This window comes from Aspergillus costaricaensis, assembly GCF_003184835.1.
Source record: "Aspergillus costaricaensis CBS 115574 unplaced genomic scaffold BO79scaffold_44, whole genome shotgun sequence".
Classification (NCBI taxonomy): domain Eukaryota; kingdom Fungi; phylum Ascomycota; class Eurotiomycetes; order Eurotiales; family Aspergillaceae; genus Aspergillus; species Aspergillus costaricensis.
The window spans coordinates 157,576-174,476 of record NW_020291844.1 but is presented as its reverse complement, the minus strand read 5'-3'; the positions used below and the strand labels follow the sequence as shown (position 1 = coordinate 174,476).

General features: G+C 50.6%; 9 protein-coding genes and 1 non-coding gene across 10 annotated transcripts; 7 read left to right on the top strand and 3 right to left on the bottom strand.

Moving 5' to 3' along the window:
• Nucleotides 1-201: 201 nt before the first annotated feature.
• BO79DRAFT_t243 lies at nt 202-275 on the top strand. The gene has a single exon. It is a non-coding gene; the product is annotated as a tRNA-Ile (tRNA).
• Nucleotides 276-721: 446 nt separating this feature from the next.
• BO79DRAFT_259586 (uncharacterized protein) lies at nt 722-1,720 on the bottom strand (the record flags this gene model as incomplete). The annotated part of the gene is made up of 1 exon (XM_025686371.1): nt 722-1,720. The coding sequence occupies one exon, from the start codon at nt 1,718-1,720 to the stop codon at nt 722-724; it is 999 nt and encodes a 332-aa protein (XP_025534998.1).
• A 1,071-nt stretch (nt 1,721-2,791) lies between these two features.
• On the top strand, nt 2,792-3,380 carry BO79DRAFT_240702 (uncharacterized protein; the record flags this gene model as incomplete). The annotated part of the gene is made up of 1 exon (XM_025685049.1): nt 2,792-3,380. A coding segment is annotated over one exon (589 nt), but the record flags the coding sequence as incomplete, so codon positions are not given.
• Nucleotides 3,381-3,443: 63 nt separating this feature from the next.
• Nucleotides 3,444-4,160, top strand: BO79DRAFT_259584 (uncharacterized protein; the record flags this gene model as incomplete). Its single annotated transcript, XM_025686370.1, has 1 exon — nt 3,444-4,160. One exon carries the CDS (start codon nt 3,444-3,446, stop codon nt 4,158-4,160), a length of 717 nt encoding a protein of 238 aa, XP_025534996.1.
• A 130-nt stretch (nt 4,161-4,290) lies between these two features.
• BO79DRAFT_276122 (alcohol dehydrogenase) lies at nt 4,291-5,792 on the top strand (the record flags this gene model as incomplete). The annotated part of the gene is made up of 7 exons (XM_025687726.1): nt 4,291-4,466; nt 4,538-4,650; nt 4,706-4,786; nt 4,845-5,267; nt 5,342-5,376; nt 5,435-5,573; nt 5,630-5,792. The coding sequence occupies 7 exons, from the start codon at nt 4,291-4,293 to the stop codon at nt 5,677-5,679; spliced, it is 1,017 nt and encodes a 338-aa protein (XP_025534995.1). The 3' UTR covers nt 5,680-5,792.
• A 30-nt stretch (nt 5,793-5,822) lies between these two features.
• Nucleotides 5,823-8,078, bottom strand: BO79DRAFT_203392 (uncharacterized protein; the record flags this gene model as incomplete). The annotated part of the gene is made up of 2 exons (XM_025681719.1): nt 5,823-7,761; nt 7,840-8,078. 2 exons carry the CDS (start codon nt 8,076-8,078, stop codon nt 5,823-5,825), a joined length of 2,178 nt encoding a protein of 725 aa, XP_025534994.1.
• A 608-nt stretch (nt 8,079-8,686) lies between these two features.
• On the top strand, nt 8,687-9,558 carry BO79DRAFT_276114 (oxidoreductase; the record flags this gene model as incomplete). Its single annotated transcript, XM_025687725.1, has 1 exon — nt 8,687-9,558. The coding sequence occupies exon 1, from the start codon at nt 8,692-8,694 to the stop codon at nt 9,556-9,558; it is 867 nt and encodes a 288-aa protein (XP_025534993.1). The 5' UTR covers nt 8,687-8,691.
• A 1,855-nt stretch (nt 9,559-11,413) lies between these two features.
• Nucleotides 11,414-13,459, bottom strand: BO79DRAFT_159058 (carboxylesterase; the record flags this gene model as incomplete). Its single annotated transcript, XM_025678931.1, has 1 exon — nt 11,414-13,459. One exon carries the CDS (start codon nt 13,457-13,459, stop codon nt 11,414-11,416), a length of 2,046 nt encoding a protein of 681 aa, XP_025534992.1.
• A 399-nt stretch (nt 13,460-13,858) lies between these two features.
• On the top strand, nt 13,859-15,656 carry BO79DRAFT_276112 (tannase and feruloyl esterase; the record flags this gene model as incomplete). Its single annotated transcript, XM_025687724.1, has 4 exons — nt 13,859-14,163; nt 14,219-14,261; nt 14,320-15,284; nt 15,332-15,656. The coding sequence occupies 4 exons, from the start codon at nt 13,859-13,861 to the stop codon at nt 15,654-15,656; spliced, it is 1,638 nt and encodes a 545-aa protein (XP_025534991.1).
• Nucleotides 15,657-15,932: 276 nt separating this feature from the next.
• BO79DRAFT_259578 (uncharacterized protein) lies at nt 15,933-16,375 on the top strand (the record flags this gene model as incomplete). The annotated part of the gene is made up of 2 exons (XM_025686369.1): nt 15,933-16,106; nt 16,175-16,375. The coding sequence occupies 2 exons, from the start codon at nt 15,933-15,935 to the stop codon at nt 16,373-16,375; spliced, it is 375 nt and encodes a 124-aa protein (XP_025534990.1).
• Between the last annotated feature and the right edge of the window lie 526 nt (nt 16,376-16,901).

Genomic DNA, 16,901 nt, shown 5'->3' with positions numbered 1-16,901 from the left:
AAATCCACAGCACCATTCCGGGGCTGTATATACTTAACTCCGCTTAAATCCGAGGTTTTTTGGACGAGGTCGACTATGTTCTGCCGCTTGGAGCGGTGATAAGGGCGGTCGGGACTGGTTTTTCTGCCACTACTCCACTTGTGGACGGTGGGCACTCTGAGGCCTCTTCTATCCCATTGAGGAGGCCGCTTTCAACAACCGGGTCCCATAGCTCAGTTGGTTAGAGCGTGACGCTAATAACGTCAAAGTCGAGGGTTCGAGCCCCTCTGGGACCATCTCTTTTTGCATTTTTCTATTCATCGCATCTTCTGCTCCAGCAACTTTTTGCTGCTGGAAAATTCGAAGAGCAATTAATTGTGGTAGAAACAAGACAATTCTCCCGTTCGTTGGTGTCTATCTCTTTTTGTCTACTGTCTTACCGATTCCAATCTCCGCACACAATAACTGACTGGCGTGTCGATTGTATCTCTAGCCATCGGTTTCTCTCATTGAGCACTGAGCAGGCAAAAGAGTGCAGGTAGTACGGACAATATATTATGGCCTGCTCGAAACCTATTTTACAACACATATTGCCCGCCGTACACATCTAGCTCCCATAATACTGAGACAACGATAGTACTTTCACCCTACATATTTTTCTGCTCGGTCCTTCTTCTGCACCACAATGACCCTCTACTGCCCCTACTTCACGCCGATTTCCACCTGTCAACTACTATGCCACTCAATTGAGCTTAATACCCAACAACTGCGCCCCAACAGCAACCTCCACCCCATCCACATCCACATTCACCGCACTCGCACCACCAGTGGTAACATACAACCAATCCATCTCGCCCTCGCCTCTCCCAAACGCACACCCCGTCGGCTCCGCAACCTCCGTAGAATCCAAACTGCCGGCAATAACACTTGTCAGGTTCCTCCCACCCTGCAAGTCAAAGCTAATCTGCATGATCGTATTCATCGCCGCCGTAGCCGCATACGCAAACTTCCTTCCACTCGCAGCACGGAACCCATCCGGCGCAACAGCAAAATCGTCAAAGGCAGTAGATTGGACAATAAGTTCTCCAGGACCAGCAGTCACATTCGAGTAGAGCTCTGCTCTGTAAAGGCCACCGTTTGCAGTCCAGTAGACGTAATCATCTTGAACCTTGAGTCCGTTGATGCTGCTCATCAGGTTCGCATCTTTGATGGCTTCCCAGGTATACCCGGTCGTTGTGTCGATGGCGAAGATGGAGTCCTGGTACGAGGCTGAGGCGAGGATGATGGTCTCGTTGAAGGCCGCTAGGCCGTTGAAGCCGGTTGGTGCGGTGGGGCGGGCGATGAGCTTGATGTCTGGGGTGTCGGGGTTGGTGGTGAAGTCGACGCGCCAGATGTGCGTGGCGTTTTTGGGAGGATCCGAGATGTTGTCGCTGGTGGTGTTGGCGCCGGTTACGTAGAAGACGTCGTGGGCTGCTTCGGTGATGCCGGAGAGGCCGAGGACGCTGGAGAAGGTGTGGATGACGTTCTTCTTTGGGGATGAGGAGCGCGGGTCGAAGGAGAGGAGGCTTGCTGGGGGCCCGATCTCGGTTGCGAGGATGAGGCCATTAGATCGGACGGCTAGGTTCTCGAGCCAGGTGTCGTTGGAGGCGAATTGGTAGACCGTGCGGACGTTGAGCTCGGCGGATGCTAGGGTGCTTGCGCTGAAGGCAAGAGTGCCTAGGAAGGACGGGTGAACTCTCATTGTTTAGCGGGTAGTACTAACGAGGAAGATTGAAAGAAGGAGGGAATTGGTCGATGGCTCAGAAAGCGCGTGGAGCATTAAAACGAAGGAGAGGACGATCTCGAAGGTTATATACACTTCGCAATTTTATTAGGATTATAGTATAAGCGACCTCCTTAATTAAGGTTAAAGGTAATACGTGGCCCTGCCCTATGCAGGTACAATAATCTACTTCGAAACAGGAACAAAGTGGGCATCTTTACGCACTCCATGACGAGGCACTATCTGATCGTAAATTGAAACCCGTTAGCATCAACACCAGCGGAAGCAGACAGCTCAAACACTATGGCGCTACAAGAGAGCGTCTAAGTAATAAGGGACACGCAGATCTTTCACCGAATCAGATTAGTCCACACGCTTCCACCTCCACCAGCCGTGCAGAAGCTAAATGTGTCGTCGCGGCAGGCTCGGTCTTGTTGCCCGCAAAAGGAATCCCAAGCCGATAGTTAACTATCCATCTTCCAGTGGTACAAGCATCGCTGATGCTAATTGGGTTTCTTTCTCTATATCTGGCCATTTCTAGCCGCTATCTCCGATATTCAGGAAAATGATAAGATCTGGCACGGTGGGACTGCGGGTGCCCGAAATTTGGACCCGCCAACGATCGTCAGGACAATACCCGGAACACGACTGTGACACTGTCAAAGTTTAGCAGGGAGTACGCGGCTTGTCAATTGAATTTGAATAGTTCATAGGATAAACATTGTGACGTAGATAATGGATTGTCATGCAGTGAGTAGACGTAGAGATTCCAGGGCTGTGTACTGACATATGCTTGAATAGGTCATACGCACCAGATCCGATGGTAACAGCAAGCGATTTGATTCGAGGCCAGTCACTGTCATTAGTATACCAGCAATTCGGCTGGGGTAATATAGCGCTTGAATAAATATTCTAGGCAGACTTTCACAAAATCAGCTGAGCGCCACACTCCTGTACAATATCCAAGCCAATCACGTGTGAATCCTTCTCCATTTCCCCTCAATAATGCAACCTTATCATCTCACTGCCACTAACCTCATCACGACTCATCATGTCAACCACACCAGTATCCTTGCCCGAAGTCTCAAGCATCTCAACCTTCAGAGCTAACCACATAACCGTCCACTTTCCCACCCCCTACCCCAAAATCCTCGACCGTTTCCGCGCCCTTGTCCCCGCACTCCAACCCCCGGGCATCCTCCGCACCCAACCCAATGCCGAAGCAGTAACCGATCTAATCAAGTCCACGAATACACCATCCGACTTCGTATGTTTTGCTGAATTCGACCACGGGTCGTGGCTACACCACTTCCTACCACCATCCGAGGGATCTGAATCAGGAACAGGTCGACGTGTCCATCGCTTCCTCTTTGGCAACCCGCTCCTGGCTGCGGCGATGATCAAAGAGAGTATATATGCAGGCACGCATGTACCCCTAGATTGTGGGTTCGTGGAGGAAGAGGATGGGAGTGCGACGATGGTGATGGTGTTGCCGTTGGCGGGGTTGGCGGGGATTTATGCTGGGGAGGGGAGCGGGAAGGTGGATATGGAAAGAAAGGAGAGGTTGGATAGGGCTGTTGGGGAGGTAGAGGGGAAGGTGTGGGGGTTGATTAGCATGTTGCAGGAGGGAAATAAGTAAGAATGACTTGGTAGGTACTTTATATTGCTTCGTTCATTGCTTAGAGTACATAAGTGACCTACAATGAGTGGTCTGACGTCTGATGTACTCACTGGCTCATGGGCTGTAGACGAGGAGCACCGCGAGTGCCGGAAAGAATACTCAGATTCCAATGATCTATGCAATCAGACCGGAGATAACCTCATACGGAGCCGAAGAGTCTCGAACTTGGCCGTCTCTATAGGCTCAATTACCCCCGCTGTCGAGCAGAATGTCTCAGGGTCTGTAAGATGGGCAACCAGCTCAATGCGTGCTCCAGATCACCGTCAGAGTGGAGTTATCCGAGTCATTGACTTGGTGTCAGACCTGGTGCATTCCGGATTACCAGATTGGGAAGTCTTCCGGACCTTCCGGGCGACGGGATTGGTCAATTGTATATCAGCAATGCACATCCGCTTTGATGTTCCACCCTGTTTAGCTTCTAGGTTGGCTTTGGCGATAGCGGATGAACACACCCATCAGTTCTGGAAGGGGCCGTCCAGCCTCACAAAACCAACCTCGTCACGAATAGTACAAGGTGGGTTTCCGATTATGAAAATCTTAGATTTGAACGATCGGGTTGAGACCAGCGTAGACGAAGCTGATGTCAGCATCAGCAAGTCCCACTCCAATTGGTCCCTACACTATAACTCCCGCTTCTCCTTTCAGCATCTCCGGAACCTCGCATCCTTCAAGGCTACGCCAATCAAAGTCCACGAAGCTTACTTCATGATGCCCTTTCTATATCCTATCCCCGCGTAAAGACCGGTGGGATCAAGCTGGGCATGAATGGGTGTAGGCTATAAAGATGCCCTATTGTAACCTTTGAATAGTTCATGTTAGTATCAAGTAACACACTCATATCAGACATAGAGAGTACGAAAAAGCAGCGATGACTCTTCCACAAACTTTCAAGCAGGCCGCGTTCAAATCAGCCGGTGCGCCACTGGTCATTGAAGAAGTGCCTATGTTTCAGCCCGGGCCAGCAGAGCTTCTAGTCAAGGTGGAAGCATGTGGTGTCTGTTACTCGGATACCTTTGCGCAGAATAATATCATGGGTGGGGGGTTGTATGTGCCCTTGTTGTCATATCTTACTTATGTTGAGCACTGTGCCTAAGCTAATACTTAGCTATGAGCAGCCCTCTTGTCCCCGGCCACGAAATCATTGGCCGCATCGCTGCTCTTGGCGACAACGTCTCTAACTGGGCCATTGGACAGCGCGTAGGTGGTGCCTGGCATGGTGGCCACGATGGTACGTCCATCCCCCCCATTCAACAGCTTCAAATTGTCCTGTAACAACCACTTAGGAACATGCCACGCCTGCCGTAAAGGCTGGTACCAAATGTGCGACAACGCCATCGTAAACGGCGAAACTAAAAATGGCGGGTGTACGCATCCCTCTCCACCCATCCCTTACCACATGATCATCTCTTTAATTCCCAATAGATGCAGAATACTGCCTCCTCAACGCCGAAGCGGCCGTCCGTATCCCACCCCACCTCCCAGCGAGCAAATACGCCCCGATCCTCTGCGCTGGAGTAGCCGTATTCAACTCCATCCGTCACCAGAACATCTCCCCGGGAGAGACCGTCGCTGTTCATGGACTAGGTGGTCTAGGTCACTTGGCTATTCAGTATGCTGCGCGGATGGGATACAGGGTTATTGCCATCTCGCGAGACAGACAAAAGGAGAAGTTTGTGCGCGAGCTGGGCGCACATGAGTACATTGATGCTAGTAAGGTTGATCCTGGTGCTGCACTGAAGAAGCTAGGGGGTGCGTCGTTGATTGTGTCGACGGTTCCGTCGGCAGAGGTTATGCCGCCGTTGTTAAAGGGGCTGGGGATTTTGGGGAAGTTGGTGATGCTCTCTGGTAAGACTATCGGTTTTCTTTTCGAATTTGATGGGGTGAGTTAATGGGCTGAGCTGATTGATTTGGGGATGTAGTGCCGGGGCCGGTTTCGGTGGATTCGGGGGTTATGGTGAGGATTTTGTGTTAGTTCTGTGGGACAGTGTGATGGGATGCTAACGAGCTAATAGTTGAAATATGGTATTTCGGTACAGGTGTGGCCGTGTGGTCATGCGACTGATACTGAGGATGCGATTGCGTTTGCGGAGCTGCAGGGGATCAATTGTATGGTGGAGGAATTTCCTCTAGAAAGGGCTAATGAAGCGTTGGGTAAGTCAGGCCGATAATAGCTTCGAAGATCTAAGATTAACTGGTAGAACCTATAGAGAGTATGAAGAAGGGAACTGTCCGCTTTCGCGCGGTTTTGACTATGTAATAAGGGAAATGTGTGGCATTGAGAAGGGGGTCTCGCGAATGAAAATTGAATACTAAAATCTCTTTATAATGGCAATAGAAAGACAAATATAGATGAGCATATGAACATTCCAGAAATTGTCTGTTTGCCCTAAGGATAGTATCTTAATCCTGACCGAACACCCACGCGTTGGCAAAATCTTGCGATCCCGCGTAGAGAGGCTCAAAGCTGTAAAACGAATCCACATCATAAGTCAGCCCCATGGCACCAGCCAGCGTATTTGGAAACATGGCTGACGGCGAGTCCGGCAGCACTAGATTATCAACTACCCCCGGGTCTGAAACAGGCATCGTGGTGAAGCGGGCGATGAGGATGTCTGCTTTCGCGGTCAATCCTCGCGCAACATTGGCGGCGCTGGCGGCGACCGCAAAATTCCTTCCAAACATCTCCAGCACCGCAACGGCAACATCTATGGATGTACGGGCCGACTGGGTAGCCGGGTGCAGTGGAAATGCCAGCAAGAATCCGACCAGTGCCAGGGTGGCGTTCCACTGCCATTGGTAGGCCTCGTACCAGCCACTGAGAATGTCGGTTCTGGTGAGTATTTGGCGCAAAATCTGTGTGATCGTCATGGCATGGTTGAGACATGAGACGGCGTGGTCTTCGGCCGTAGGCGTGCTAGTAGAGGGCGACACAATAGATGCTTCGGCAACGCTAAGATGGGCGGTGGATGGGAAAGTTATGAACGGCCGGTAGAAATTCATACACTGATTGTGATACAACAGCTCCAGCAGGATTCTTTGTCGCTGTAACCACATTGGTGCAAACCGTTCCAGCTCTAGGGCCGACCGATCGGTCGAGAAGGGCTCCCCTGCATCTTTTCGTTTGGTCTTCATCGCGATGGGCACATCTTGCACCCAGTCATGCAGATTCTTGATTGGAGGAATGAGTGACTTTGCCGCAGCCTCGAGGGCGTCCAAATTTGCATACAAATTCTTCACTTTGTGCGTAGCCATGATTTCGCTGCAGGTGTTGTAGAAGGCTCGGTAGACTGTCTGTGCTGCCAGAATCAGGGTGGAGGTGAGATGACTGTATGTCAGCCAGGTAACATTTCCTCCGTACGAGGCGATGTTGGTCCCTGACAGCCGTGCCAGCTCATGACCGTGAGAGGGAAGCTGGCATGATGCGACCACATCCGGTGCCGACCATGGGCGACCAAGCTTCATGCAAGTTTTGCTCTCAACCGTATACAAGGTCCACCAGATCCGTCTGCGCAGCTCCTGCTGGGGGCGTGGCAAGTCCTCAGGTGGGTCCAGGTGCAGCCCGAGAATATGGGCGGTGCGCACTGCTAGCGCTAATGTGGTATGAGCCATGTTCTGAAACGAAGCATTACACAAGTAGACGACAGAGAAAATATGGCATTGCAAGGTGGCGATGGATGGACTTTCCAGCTCCGACATTAGCAGTGTCTGCGACCGGCGATAGTATTGTCGCCCCGCGATGCTTGCGTCGTTAACGTCCACGCTGCCAGGGTGAGAAACAGAAGATCCCTCTCCACGAGGTGCACAGGCAAGCCCGTACTGCATACAGAGCGCTAGGATAATGTCGACCAGGGCGGAGGATTGTCGACGTGTGGATGACTCGGCCCACAAAGACCTATAGTGTTCTCGAAAATCCCTCTCGTCGAGTATCTGATATGTTGGGTGGTATGACTGCCAGAAGAGGTCTAGAAAGTAATCTTCCTGCATGCCGGTCAAGTAGTTGCCCGACTCCAGATTGTCGGCGATCCCTGGTGCCGGTAAACCATCGGTGGTATCTCGTTGGGCGGAGATGGGATTGGTGAAGGTGCGACTGGCGGAGTTGGGCTGCAGCTGACGCTCATCCTGGGGTTGTCCGAGAACCGCGCCTAGATAGGCATTCATGCGACCGATAAAATAAAAGGCAGAGGAAAGTCCGTACCACTGGGCTTGGGACGAGTGGCCGCTGCGGGTGAGAATCCCTTCCCAGCTTACTCTGTTACTGCTTGGGGACTTTGCTTGGGGGTTTTGACTGGCCAATCTCTGCTCCAGTTGGTGCACCCGTTGACGAAGCCGCTCAATCTCCCTGTACGTAATGTTAGCCTCTTCTCTAATCGACAAATGCAACAACCAAGATCCGGAGGAGGGGTGCATGGACAACAACATTATGGCATGCGGCAGGGTCCGAGGCTCGACTGAGCGCTTCTTGGTGCAGGATCGTCCACGGCTGCGACAGTTACGGCATGGCATGTTGCTGTCGCACTTGATGCGCAGGACGCGGCACCAGTTGCAGGCCCTCGAGACATGGTTGCGCCGGGAAGGCCATGGCGTCAAGGTGGATGTGGATGACGAGGAGCCAGACGACCCAGATCGATTGGGGACGGCATCAAAGGTGGACAACATGAGGGGAAGTCGCAAGTGGGAAGAGTTTACTAGAGAGCTTGGTTTTGACAATGCCTAGTCGCTGTTTCTGATAAGTCCTCACTGTCATCCCGCCCTCAGCCTTGTCAGCCTCGTCAGCACAGAGTCTAAACACCACTTGGCGCCTGATTAGATAAAGTACTAAGGGATGCGCCTTCCGCTCGTTCCAGGAACATTAATTCACTGAGGCAGGTTATTTGCCTTCTTTGTAACTGGCCATCTGTCTATGTAATAAATTCCAGCGAGAATTCACCTTGTGATATGGTTGACCATCACAGATTCCTGAGGAAAGAGACAGCCCGATCGGCATTTGCTAAGTTGAACAAATGAACTGCGGTTCACCCACCCCATTCCCGCGTCATGTAGAAAGTAAAAACACTCGATATTCAGGGGATTACTCCCCTATCAGCAGAAAATCAAGGTAATGGGGTTACTCTGCAGTTCGTACCACGTCCCGGTCTCACACAAGCTCCGCGAAAAAGAGCCCGAGTCCCGCCGACATGCCTGTCATACATTCATGGCATATATAACTCTCTGCTATTGATATACATCATATGCATCTAGTCGAGTCAATGGATTTGCACCATACAGCAAAATGTCCACCCCCAGCCTCATATCCATCAACAAGCTCGCCAACACCCGAGTCTTGATAATCGGAGGCACCTCCGGCATCGGCTTTGCCGTTGCCCGTGCAGCCCTGGAACACGGCGCCAGCATCATCATATCCAGCTCAAACCCCCAGAAAGTGTCCTCTACTATCTCTCGTCTCCAAGCTCTCTATCCCAACAATGTCTACACCGACCGCATCACTGGCAAACCCTGCGACCTAGGCGATCAAGCCACCCTGGAAAAGAACCTTCTTGACCTTCTCGACTACGCTACATCACGTTCTCTGTTTCCTAAAACCGCGTCTCCCACCACAAATAATGACAGCACTGAACGAGTTTTGCTAAACCATGTAATCTACACGGCCGGCACCCCGCCCCCGCGGATCCCCATCTCCTCTCCCGAGATTAACGCATCCAGTTTCGCAGCCTTGAGCACCCTCCGGCTACATGTCCCGATGGTAATGGGCAAACATGCAAAGACATACTTGGTTGATAATCATACCTCCTCAATAAGCTTTACCTCGGGGTTAATGGCCGCAAGACCAGCGGCAGGGTTGGCGGTGGGTGGTGCAGCAGTGGGATCAGCGCTTCAGGGCTTGACTAGTGGTTTGGCGGTGGAGTTGGCACCCATAAGGGTGAATGTGGTTGCCCCAGGTGCTGTTGAGACGGAGATGTTTGAGAGGCTGGGCCCTGCGAGGGAAGCATATCTAGAGGCTTTCAGGAAGGGGACGTTGACAGGGGAGGTGGGGAGGCCGGAGGATGTCGCCGAGGCATATGTTTGGTGCATGAAGGATGGGTTCGTAACAGGGCAGAGAGTTGGAAGTGATGGGGGTGCGTTATTGAAGGGGGCATAGTATATCTTCGATTTGTAGGGAGGATGGATGCGTCGAGAGATGATTTCTGTTTAGATGTGATTTCTGGCCATATTTATAAATTTATAGCGATAAACAGTACTATAGCGGCTTGAGTAACGCAACTGATGACATTTCTGGGTGAACATGATGCGACTGAAGAACATTTACCAGTGGCATTGAGACACGCAATCTTGATTTCCTGATAAAAAGAAGTCACATTCCATCTCTTACATATCGATTCATCTTGTGGCTTGTCTCACTCTCGTCCCCATGGGCGACGTAGTCACTCGCTCTCTTCCTCTTCATTTTCACGCAGCATTCACATGGTCTTGTTCTTGATACTAGAGTAATTGATAACTTTGGGAACTACACTAATTTGGTCGAGATAGGTAAGCCTTAGCCACTTCTACGATATTATTACCCCCCCTTCTCGCCCGCCAATTTCAAGGGTAAGACATCATATCCAGGTTGCACAAGCTCCCATTGCTATGAACTATGTCATTGCCCTTTAATATTGTGTTCTCTTGAATTTACAAAGGAGTCTCAAACACTTGGAGCAGATCTGAGATTGAACTGCTCTATCAACAACCTTTTTAATTATCCCCAAAGCCCATTCCTTTCATACACACGCCCCTAGCCATCTCCCAAGGGTACCTGAGCTCTGAATTGTGGTGCTCCAGAAGTTCTAATAGTTCAAGACCCTGTGGAGAGAAGGCTGCCCTCATCAATAGATGTGTACCATTTGGTGGACATTTTTGTTGTTCAAAGAAAAGCTGCAGAAGTTTAACCCCGTGCTTTTGTGCTACTGCTTCTTCAATCACCTTTCCAGATAGTGGTAAGTTGTCTTGATACAGGTAAAAGAATACGAAGGATATCAAGTGCACGTTCATCTCTGGCTGCATTTCCGACTGCTTGTACAGAGACTGGTAGGCTGTCTTGATGTTGATAAAACATACCAAGGATATCGCGTCCACCTTCATTTCGGGCTTCCTTTCGGACTGCATGTTCAGAGATTGGTAAATACTCCTGATGCTGGTACAGAAGCTGTATAATTTCGAGCCCTCGGGGGTTGCGTGCAGCAGCAGCAATTACACCTGCAGTGATGGAAATATCAGCCGTACGGCTGAATAGAAGGCGCACAAGCCGATGAATGTCTGTCAAATTATTAACCGATGCTTCTATTATCACTATATTCTCACGTTGATCGTCGAAGATGAAACATAGGATTGGGTATCCCACGCTATCATGCGCTGCTATGTATAGGATGTCATGATGGTGTTGTCTTCATTGGGTGATATAGTAGGTTGAGACACTGGGGTTGGACAGGACAAGAAGAAGACAAATCCGTCGAGTGCAATGCCTGCTACGGGCGGGAATATGCCAACAACTCAGCTATCTCCAAAAGTATCAAATTCCCTCGTCCTCCCCCCCCCCCCCAATTGCTTGGGCGTTTGTTAGAGTGGAGTGTACAGGGATAGCTAAGATGTGGTTCAATTTGATAGGCTGCTAACGAGCATGACGGCTGCACCTTGGAGTAGTGTACCTCACTTGTGCTGCGAACTACTACTCTAGGCCAAGAGTGCCCAGCACGGCCTTGAAGTTGTAATATTCGCACTAGACACTCCGCGAACCCAGGAACTACAACATCAAAGCACAACAAGGAGCTGTTCTCGCCTCATCAGCCTGTTTGAGCTTAAATCACTTATGGGAAATCTCTGCAATTGCCCAGCTGAAGCTAACACTAACTTCGAACATTTCCTATAGCCTGCCAGGAGCCACAGCTCGTTTCACAGCGAACCGCATGCCTTGTCGAGATACATATTGTTTATTGTATGGACATGTGACTTTCCGCTGGTCAATATTGCACACTAGCTAAATACCTACAATGCTCCAGATCGGGCACATCCGTATACCCCGGCCGCGGATATTGCAAATCAGCCAGGACCATATTCGACGCCGTAAATTCGGGCCAAAACCAATCTGCAAAGAATTGTATGGTGGTGTTGTACCCGCGCGCTATTAGATACTCCCTCTCTACATTGGGATTACCCGTTCGCGCAAACCAACCCCACATGTCCTGCACCGCATTGGTGTAGTAAATATCCTCAGGAACCCGGATCGGCTGATCAAAAATGTAGTAGGTCCCGAATACCTCATACAAGTCACTTGAGTGGCACCGATAATAAGGTGTGTTCGGCTTTCCGACAGGGAACGTACACAGGTCGTAAAAGTCGTAATAAGAGAGAGCGTATCCGCGCTGATGATAGGCGACGTGCATGCTGGGGAAAGCGACCGTGGCGGCACCTACCATGGCGTAGGCGCCATTCGGACATTCTTGGTTGTTTTCGGTGGATATCTTGATACTAGCGTTGTATACGCTGGAGTAGGAAGTCGACCCGTTGTGGAAGGTCTCGTTGCTAATCAGCCACAGGCCTGAGGGGATGATGTGGTCAGCCTGTTTTTCATTGATCCAGCCTCCTGGGATGAGCAGGTCAAGTGCGGTTTGAAAGTCGGTCATATTAGGCGTCAGCGTGGTGGTGGTCAGCGATTGAGTCTCCTCGGGCATCAGGGTGGACATCATTCGTACGGAATTGATGTAAGAGCTTCCTTGGGCGATCAGTGCCATAGGTGCATCTGGTAGGTACACATTGTCGATGACTGGAGTGAAGAATATGTCGGCACTGGCGTTGAGGAGCACTGAAGCAGGCAGTCGCTGCAGACAGGCTAGGCGGGCAGCTCCGGTGTCGTTGCAGTACGGGCTGAGGTATGGCTCAGCTAGCTCAGCTATTGCGCTCTGTGTGCTAAAGCGACCGTTGCCTGCCGACTGTTGTATACTACCCTGAAAAAGACCAGCAGCCTGTGGAGAAGCGACGAGCTCGATGCAGTTGGCACCACCAGCTGACTGTCCGAAAATGGTGACATTCTTTGGATTTCCCCCGAACCCGCGTATATATTTTTGCACCCATTGGAGAGCAGCGATATTATCAGACATCCAGTAGTTTCCAGGGATGGTCCCATCATCGAGTGATAAGTACCCGAATATATTCAGTCGATAGTTCGACGTGACAATGACCACATCAGAGCGTGAAGTTAGACTTCCTCCATCGAAGGTTAGGTCTGAGCCGGTGCCCTGGGAGAAGCCGCCGCCGTGGATCCAGAAGAGAACAGGCTTCAGCTGATCCTCGGGCACGTCCGCATCGCCCGGAAGAAAGGGGGTATATACATTTAAGTACAGACAGTCTTCGTCATTACCCCAAGGGTTCAAGCCATAGCTATTTCCATCAAAGTACCCAAATTGCAGACAGGCTGGGCTGTATTGTGTTGCATTGACGTAAGTCACATTGGTCGCATCCCAGACTTCGGCATACTTGAAGCGGCGTGTGCCAATCGGCGGCTGCGCAAACGGAATACCGGCAAATCTAAATGTCAAATGATCACGGAGACCTTCGAAGGTGATGTTTCCTGCCGTCGTATTGACCCGAGGGAAGGGTGAGTAATCGGTGTCGACACGGTCAACCAGTGGAGCCGAGTTTGTGCAGACAAAAGGCCACTCTCCATCCGAAGATACATTTCTGGCGGGAGAGATACCAGACAGTGTGACTGGTGTGCTGCAAGCAGTCCAGAGCAGCGTCTCCTCAGTCAGAGTACCCAGATACTGCTGGTACTGGAAGGACTGGCGGAAATGGTGCACGTCATCGCAGCTCAGCAATTGCTCCTCATGGGTAGCACAGATTGCTTCTGCCTGACCACGCCGGGCAGGTGTATGCACTAGAAGAGCACTTGGTCGCTCTGCATGAGCAGTCCAGTTTCCGTCATTCTCAAACAAGAGGGTTGTGGGAGCGGATGAAGCTTTAGCCACAGCCGGGAGAACCAGCAGTAGCAGTGACGCCATGGCAGCCATCTTGAGCGGGGAATGCCTCATTCTGCAGTGATTGTTGTGGGTTAAGATGTCTAACACCTGTTGCTTTCCCGTCCCAATTGTTGCCTTATATCTTGTCCACGCCCGCACATTTGATCTGTGAACCCCAATGAGGGAAAGACTCCGCAAGTTGGCGGCCGCAGAGGCCCTCATTTTGCGGGCAAACATCCAACAGGATCATGCATTCGTTTCCGTCCTGCAGAATTTCCCCCGCGTATCCCCGCAATTCGGGAATGGGCCGATATATTAGTCGGAATAACAACAACGAGCAATAAAGTGTAGCCACAGCGAGGAGAACCGGATATATAAATTGCTCGACTAATGGTGATAATCCCCAACCATCGATCATCTGAAAGCTTGGTTATTACATGAGTAATGGCTATGACACTCCGGTTCCTGCATCTTGTCACTTCGTTTTTCACATTCTTCTCAGTCGCCTTGGGTAGTAATGACTGTTCCATTGAGTCTTTTCAAGCTTTCTTGGACGCCAATGGTACCGCCGCGCGTGTAGTTTACGCCCGTCACTATGTAGAGAATTCGACTTTCGTGAATCCCAACATCAGCTCCGCCACCAATCCCACTCAATTGCCAGCAGCGTGTGCAATCCAGGTCAATGCGACGACGGATGTCGACACCCACTTCAGCTTTGGCGTCTTCCTGCCTGATACGTGGAATGAAAGGTTCTTGTAAGCGACTCTAACCCTTCCCAGAGGACACCCGGCATTGACTAAAAGTATATAGCCATGCTGCGCAGGAAGGTGAAGATATCAATTGGGTTGATATGGTATGTATCAGATCTTACTTTAGTTCCAATTGAGTTAAAGACTTATCTTCATCACCAGGCCGTTGGACTGCGTTATGGCTTCGCCTCTGTAGCCACTGACACGGGTCACACGGGCTCCGACATGGATGGAGTCTGGTGGAAGAACCCAGAGTCGATCAACGACTGGGCCTGGCGTGCCAACCACCTCACTAGTGTACTGGGCAAGTTCCTCGTCGAGAGCTTTTATGGCCAAAAGCCCAAATATAGCTACTTCGCCGGCTGCTCCACTGGTGGGCGCCAGGCCATGAAAGAGACACAGAAGTTTCCACGGGACTATGACGGAGTGATTGCGGCCTGCCCGGCATGGTGGACGACCCACCAGCAGCTGTACAATCTTAAGCAGACGACCTATCAGGCACCTCAGGGATCGGCTCATACAATCCCAATGGAGATGTTTGCCGTCATTGGAGCAGAGGCAATTCGTCAGTGCGATCCTCAGGACGGACTGGTCGACAACATCATTTCCGATCCACTAGGCTGTCATTTCGACTACCTGCCATTACTCTGTACTGAGGCAAAAAACACCAGTTGCTTGACAGGACCTCAAATAGAGACACTGCATAAGATCTACAACGACTGGGTGGAAACCAATCAGACTTTCGTGTACACACATCCGCTATACGGAAGCGAAGCAATGTGGAATGAGAGCGGCGTCATCGGCAACGGCAGCGCCGGCAACGAAGACTCGCAGCTGTGGTATCCTCAACATATCCTCGGCCTCGCCAACTTCACTGTACAAGACTTCGATTATAGCGTGGTGCAATACGCCGATCAGACCGATCCAGGCGATTCGTCCGCTGACAACTATGATCTGGCCGAGTTCTACCACCACGGAGGGAAGCTCATCCACTACCATGGTCATTCCGACGCCATTGTACCCCCCGGTATCGGCCTCTATTACCGCGACCACATGGCTGCCACGCTAGCGCCCCAGGGTATTGATATCGATGACTTCTATCGCTTCTTCGCTATACCTGGCATGGAGTAAGTTTATACAGGACCAACATGGGATCACAAGCTAACAAATCCAGACATTGCTACCACACACCATCCACAATGGGTGCACCGTGGTATATCGCCGGACCCACGCAGGCGAGCACGCTGAGCTCGTCCCTTTACAGTGTACCGGGCTACCAAGATGCTAAGCACGATATTTTCCTGGCTTTGATCAACTGGGTTGAGAATGGTACTGCACCCGACTATATCATCGGATCTCGCTTCAATAGTAGTGTTGAGTATACCTCGAACACTATCGACAAACAACGGCCGATATGCGCGTATCCCAAGCTGGCTCAGTATGTGGGTTCAGGAGACATTGATGATGCGGCCAATTTTGAGTGCAAGGCCCTGTATTAGATGATTCTCACGAGCGATCCTTAAAAACTACGTTTGTGATTATGGGGAATGTATATCCATGCACGCGAGGCGTAGACGCTAGTAGAAAGACGGTGTATTAGATCGCCTAGGTTGTAGTAATGGAAGGGTTCTGTCACCGCCATTAACATTTGGATGTCTGAGGTATAAATGAGCGGTTTGCTTTTATCTCCGTTTCTTTTACGTTATTCTTCTCACTTTCACTTGCATCCTGTTTCCAGAATCAAACAATGTTTACGTCATCTTAGCGTAAGGACCATGTCCAATCTTCCTGATATCCGCGATGAGATACTCAAAATCAATGCAAAACGCATCATCATCCGAATGAAATCAGAAGGATCGGAGGACTGCCGGACCACCGCTTACAGAATTGTCGGTGAAGTTTTTCCCGACTGGAAACAGGACAACCGTATCTTGTTTCTCGCTATCCAAGTATGGGGTAATCGTATTTCAACGTCGATGTCAATCGCGACAACTACAACTACGATACGGCGCACAAGGATCAGACCGTTCTTCCCGTATATGTGCTCCGAAGGCAGAGGGGAAATTGGCACCTTATCCGATGGCCCCAAGAGGATAGATCCGTGGCTGTGCAGTTAGCCGAACTGCATCGGGTTACTGGATATGGTGCGGAGATCCCATTCTACGAAAATCACAACTCGCGTGTTGTGCACGCCAATCCGCGCGAGTATCTCAAGTGATGTTTCACTTCTTTTTTCTCTTTTTCCCCCCAGTGTAGTGTCGCTAGACGACACTTTCTGCAATAACAGAGGTCCCAAACAAGGATGAGGATGTGATACCATATCGTGCTATTGATGACTATATGGGACAGAGGCATGGGATACGAACGTCAAAGAGCACTTGTCCCAGACTTCCATTGCTACAAGACACAGACGCCTTTCTCAGAAGTGTTGTGTGCGAGAAATACGCCTGTCACCTCCAGCCAACGAAAGAAATGATATTCAGAGAAGCATCTGAGGCCGTGACGGCGGGTTGTCTATTGAAAATATTGAAATGCTCGCAGCGCAAGTCTAGACCAGCTCAACTACAGTCTGCCTATCAAAAACAGAGGCGGTTTTCCAGAAGAGAAACTCTCCTAAAAAATCAAAACAAGTCAACAACCCCTCGAATATCTGACCATTTGAATTAGTCCGTTGCCGCGGGTGGCTATGATGGAGAAGACGTCGTGTCGCTATCGAACATCCACAATCTCGGAGCCCTAAATTC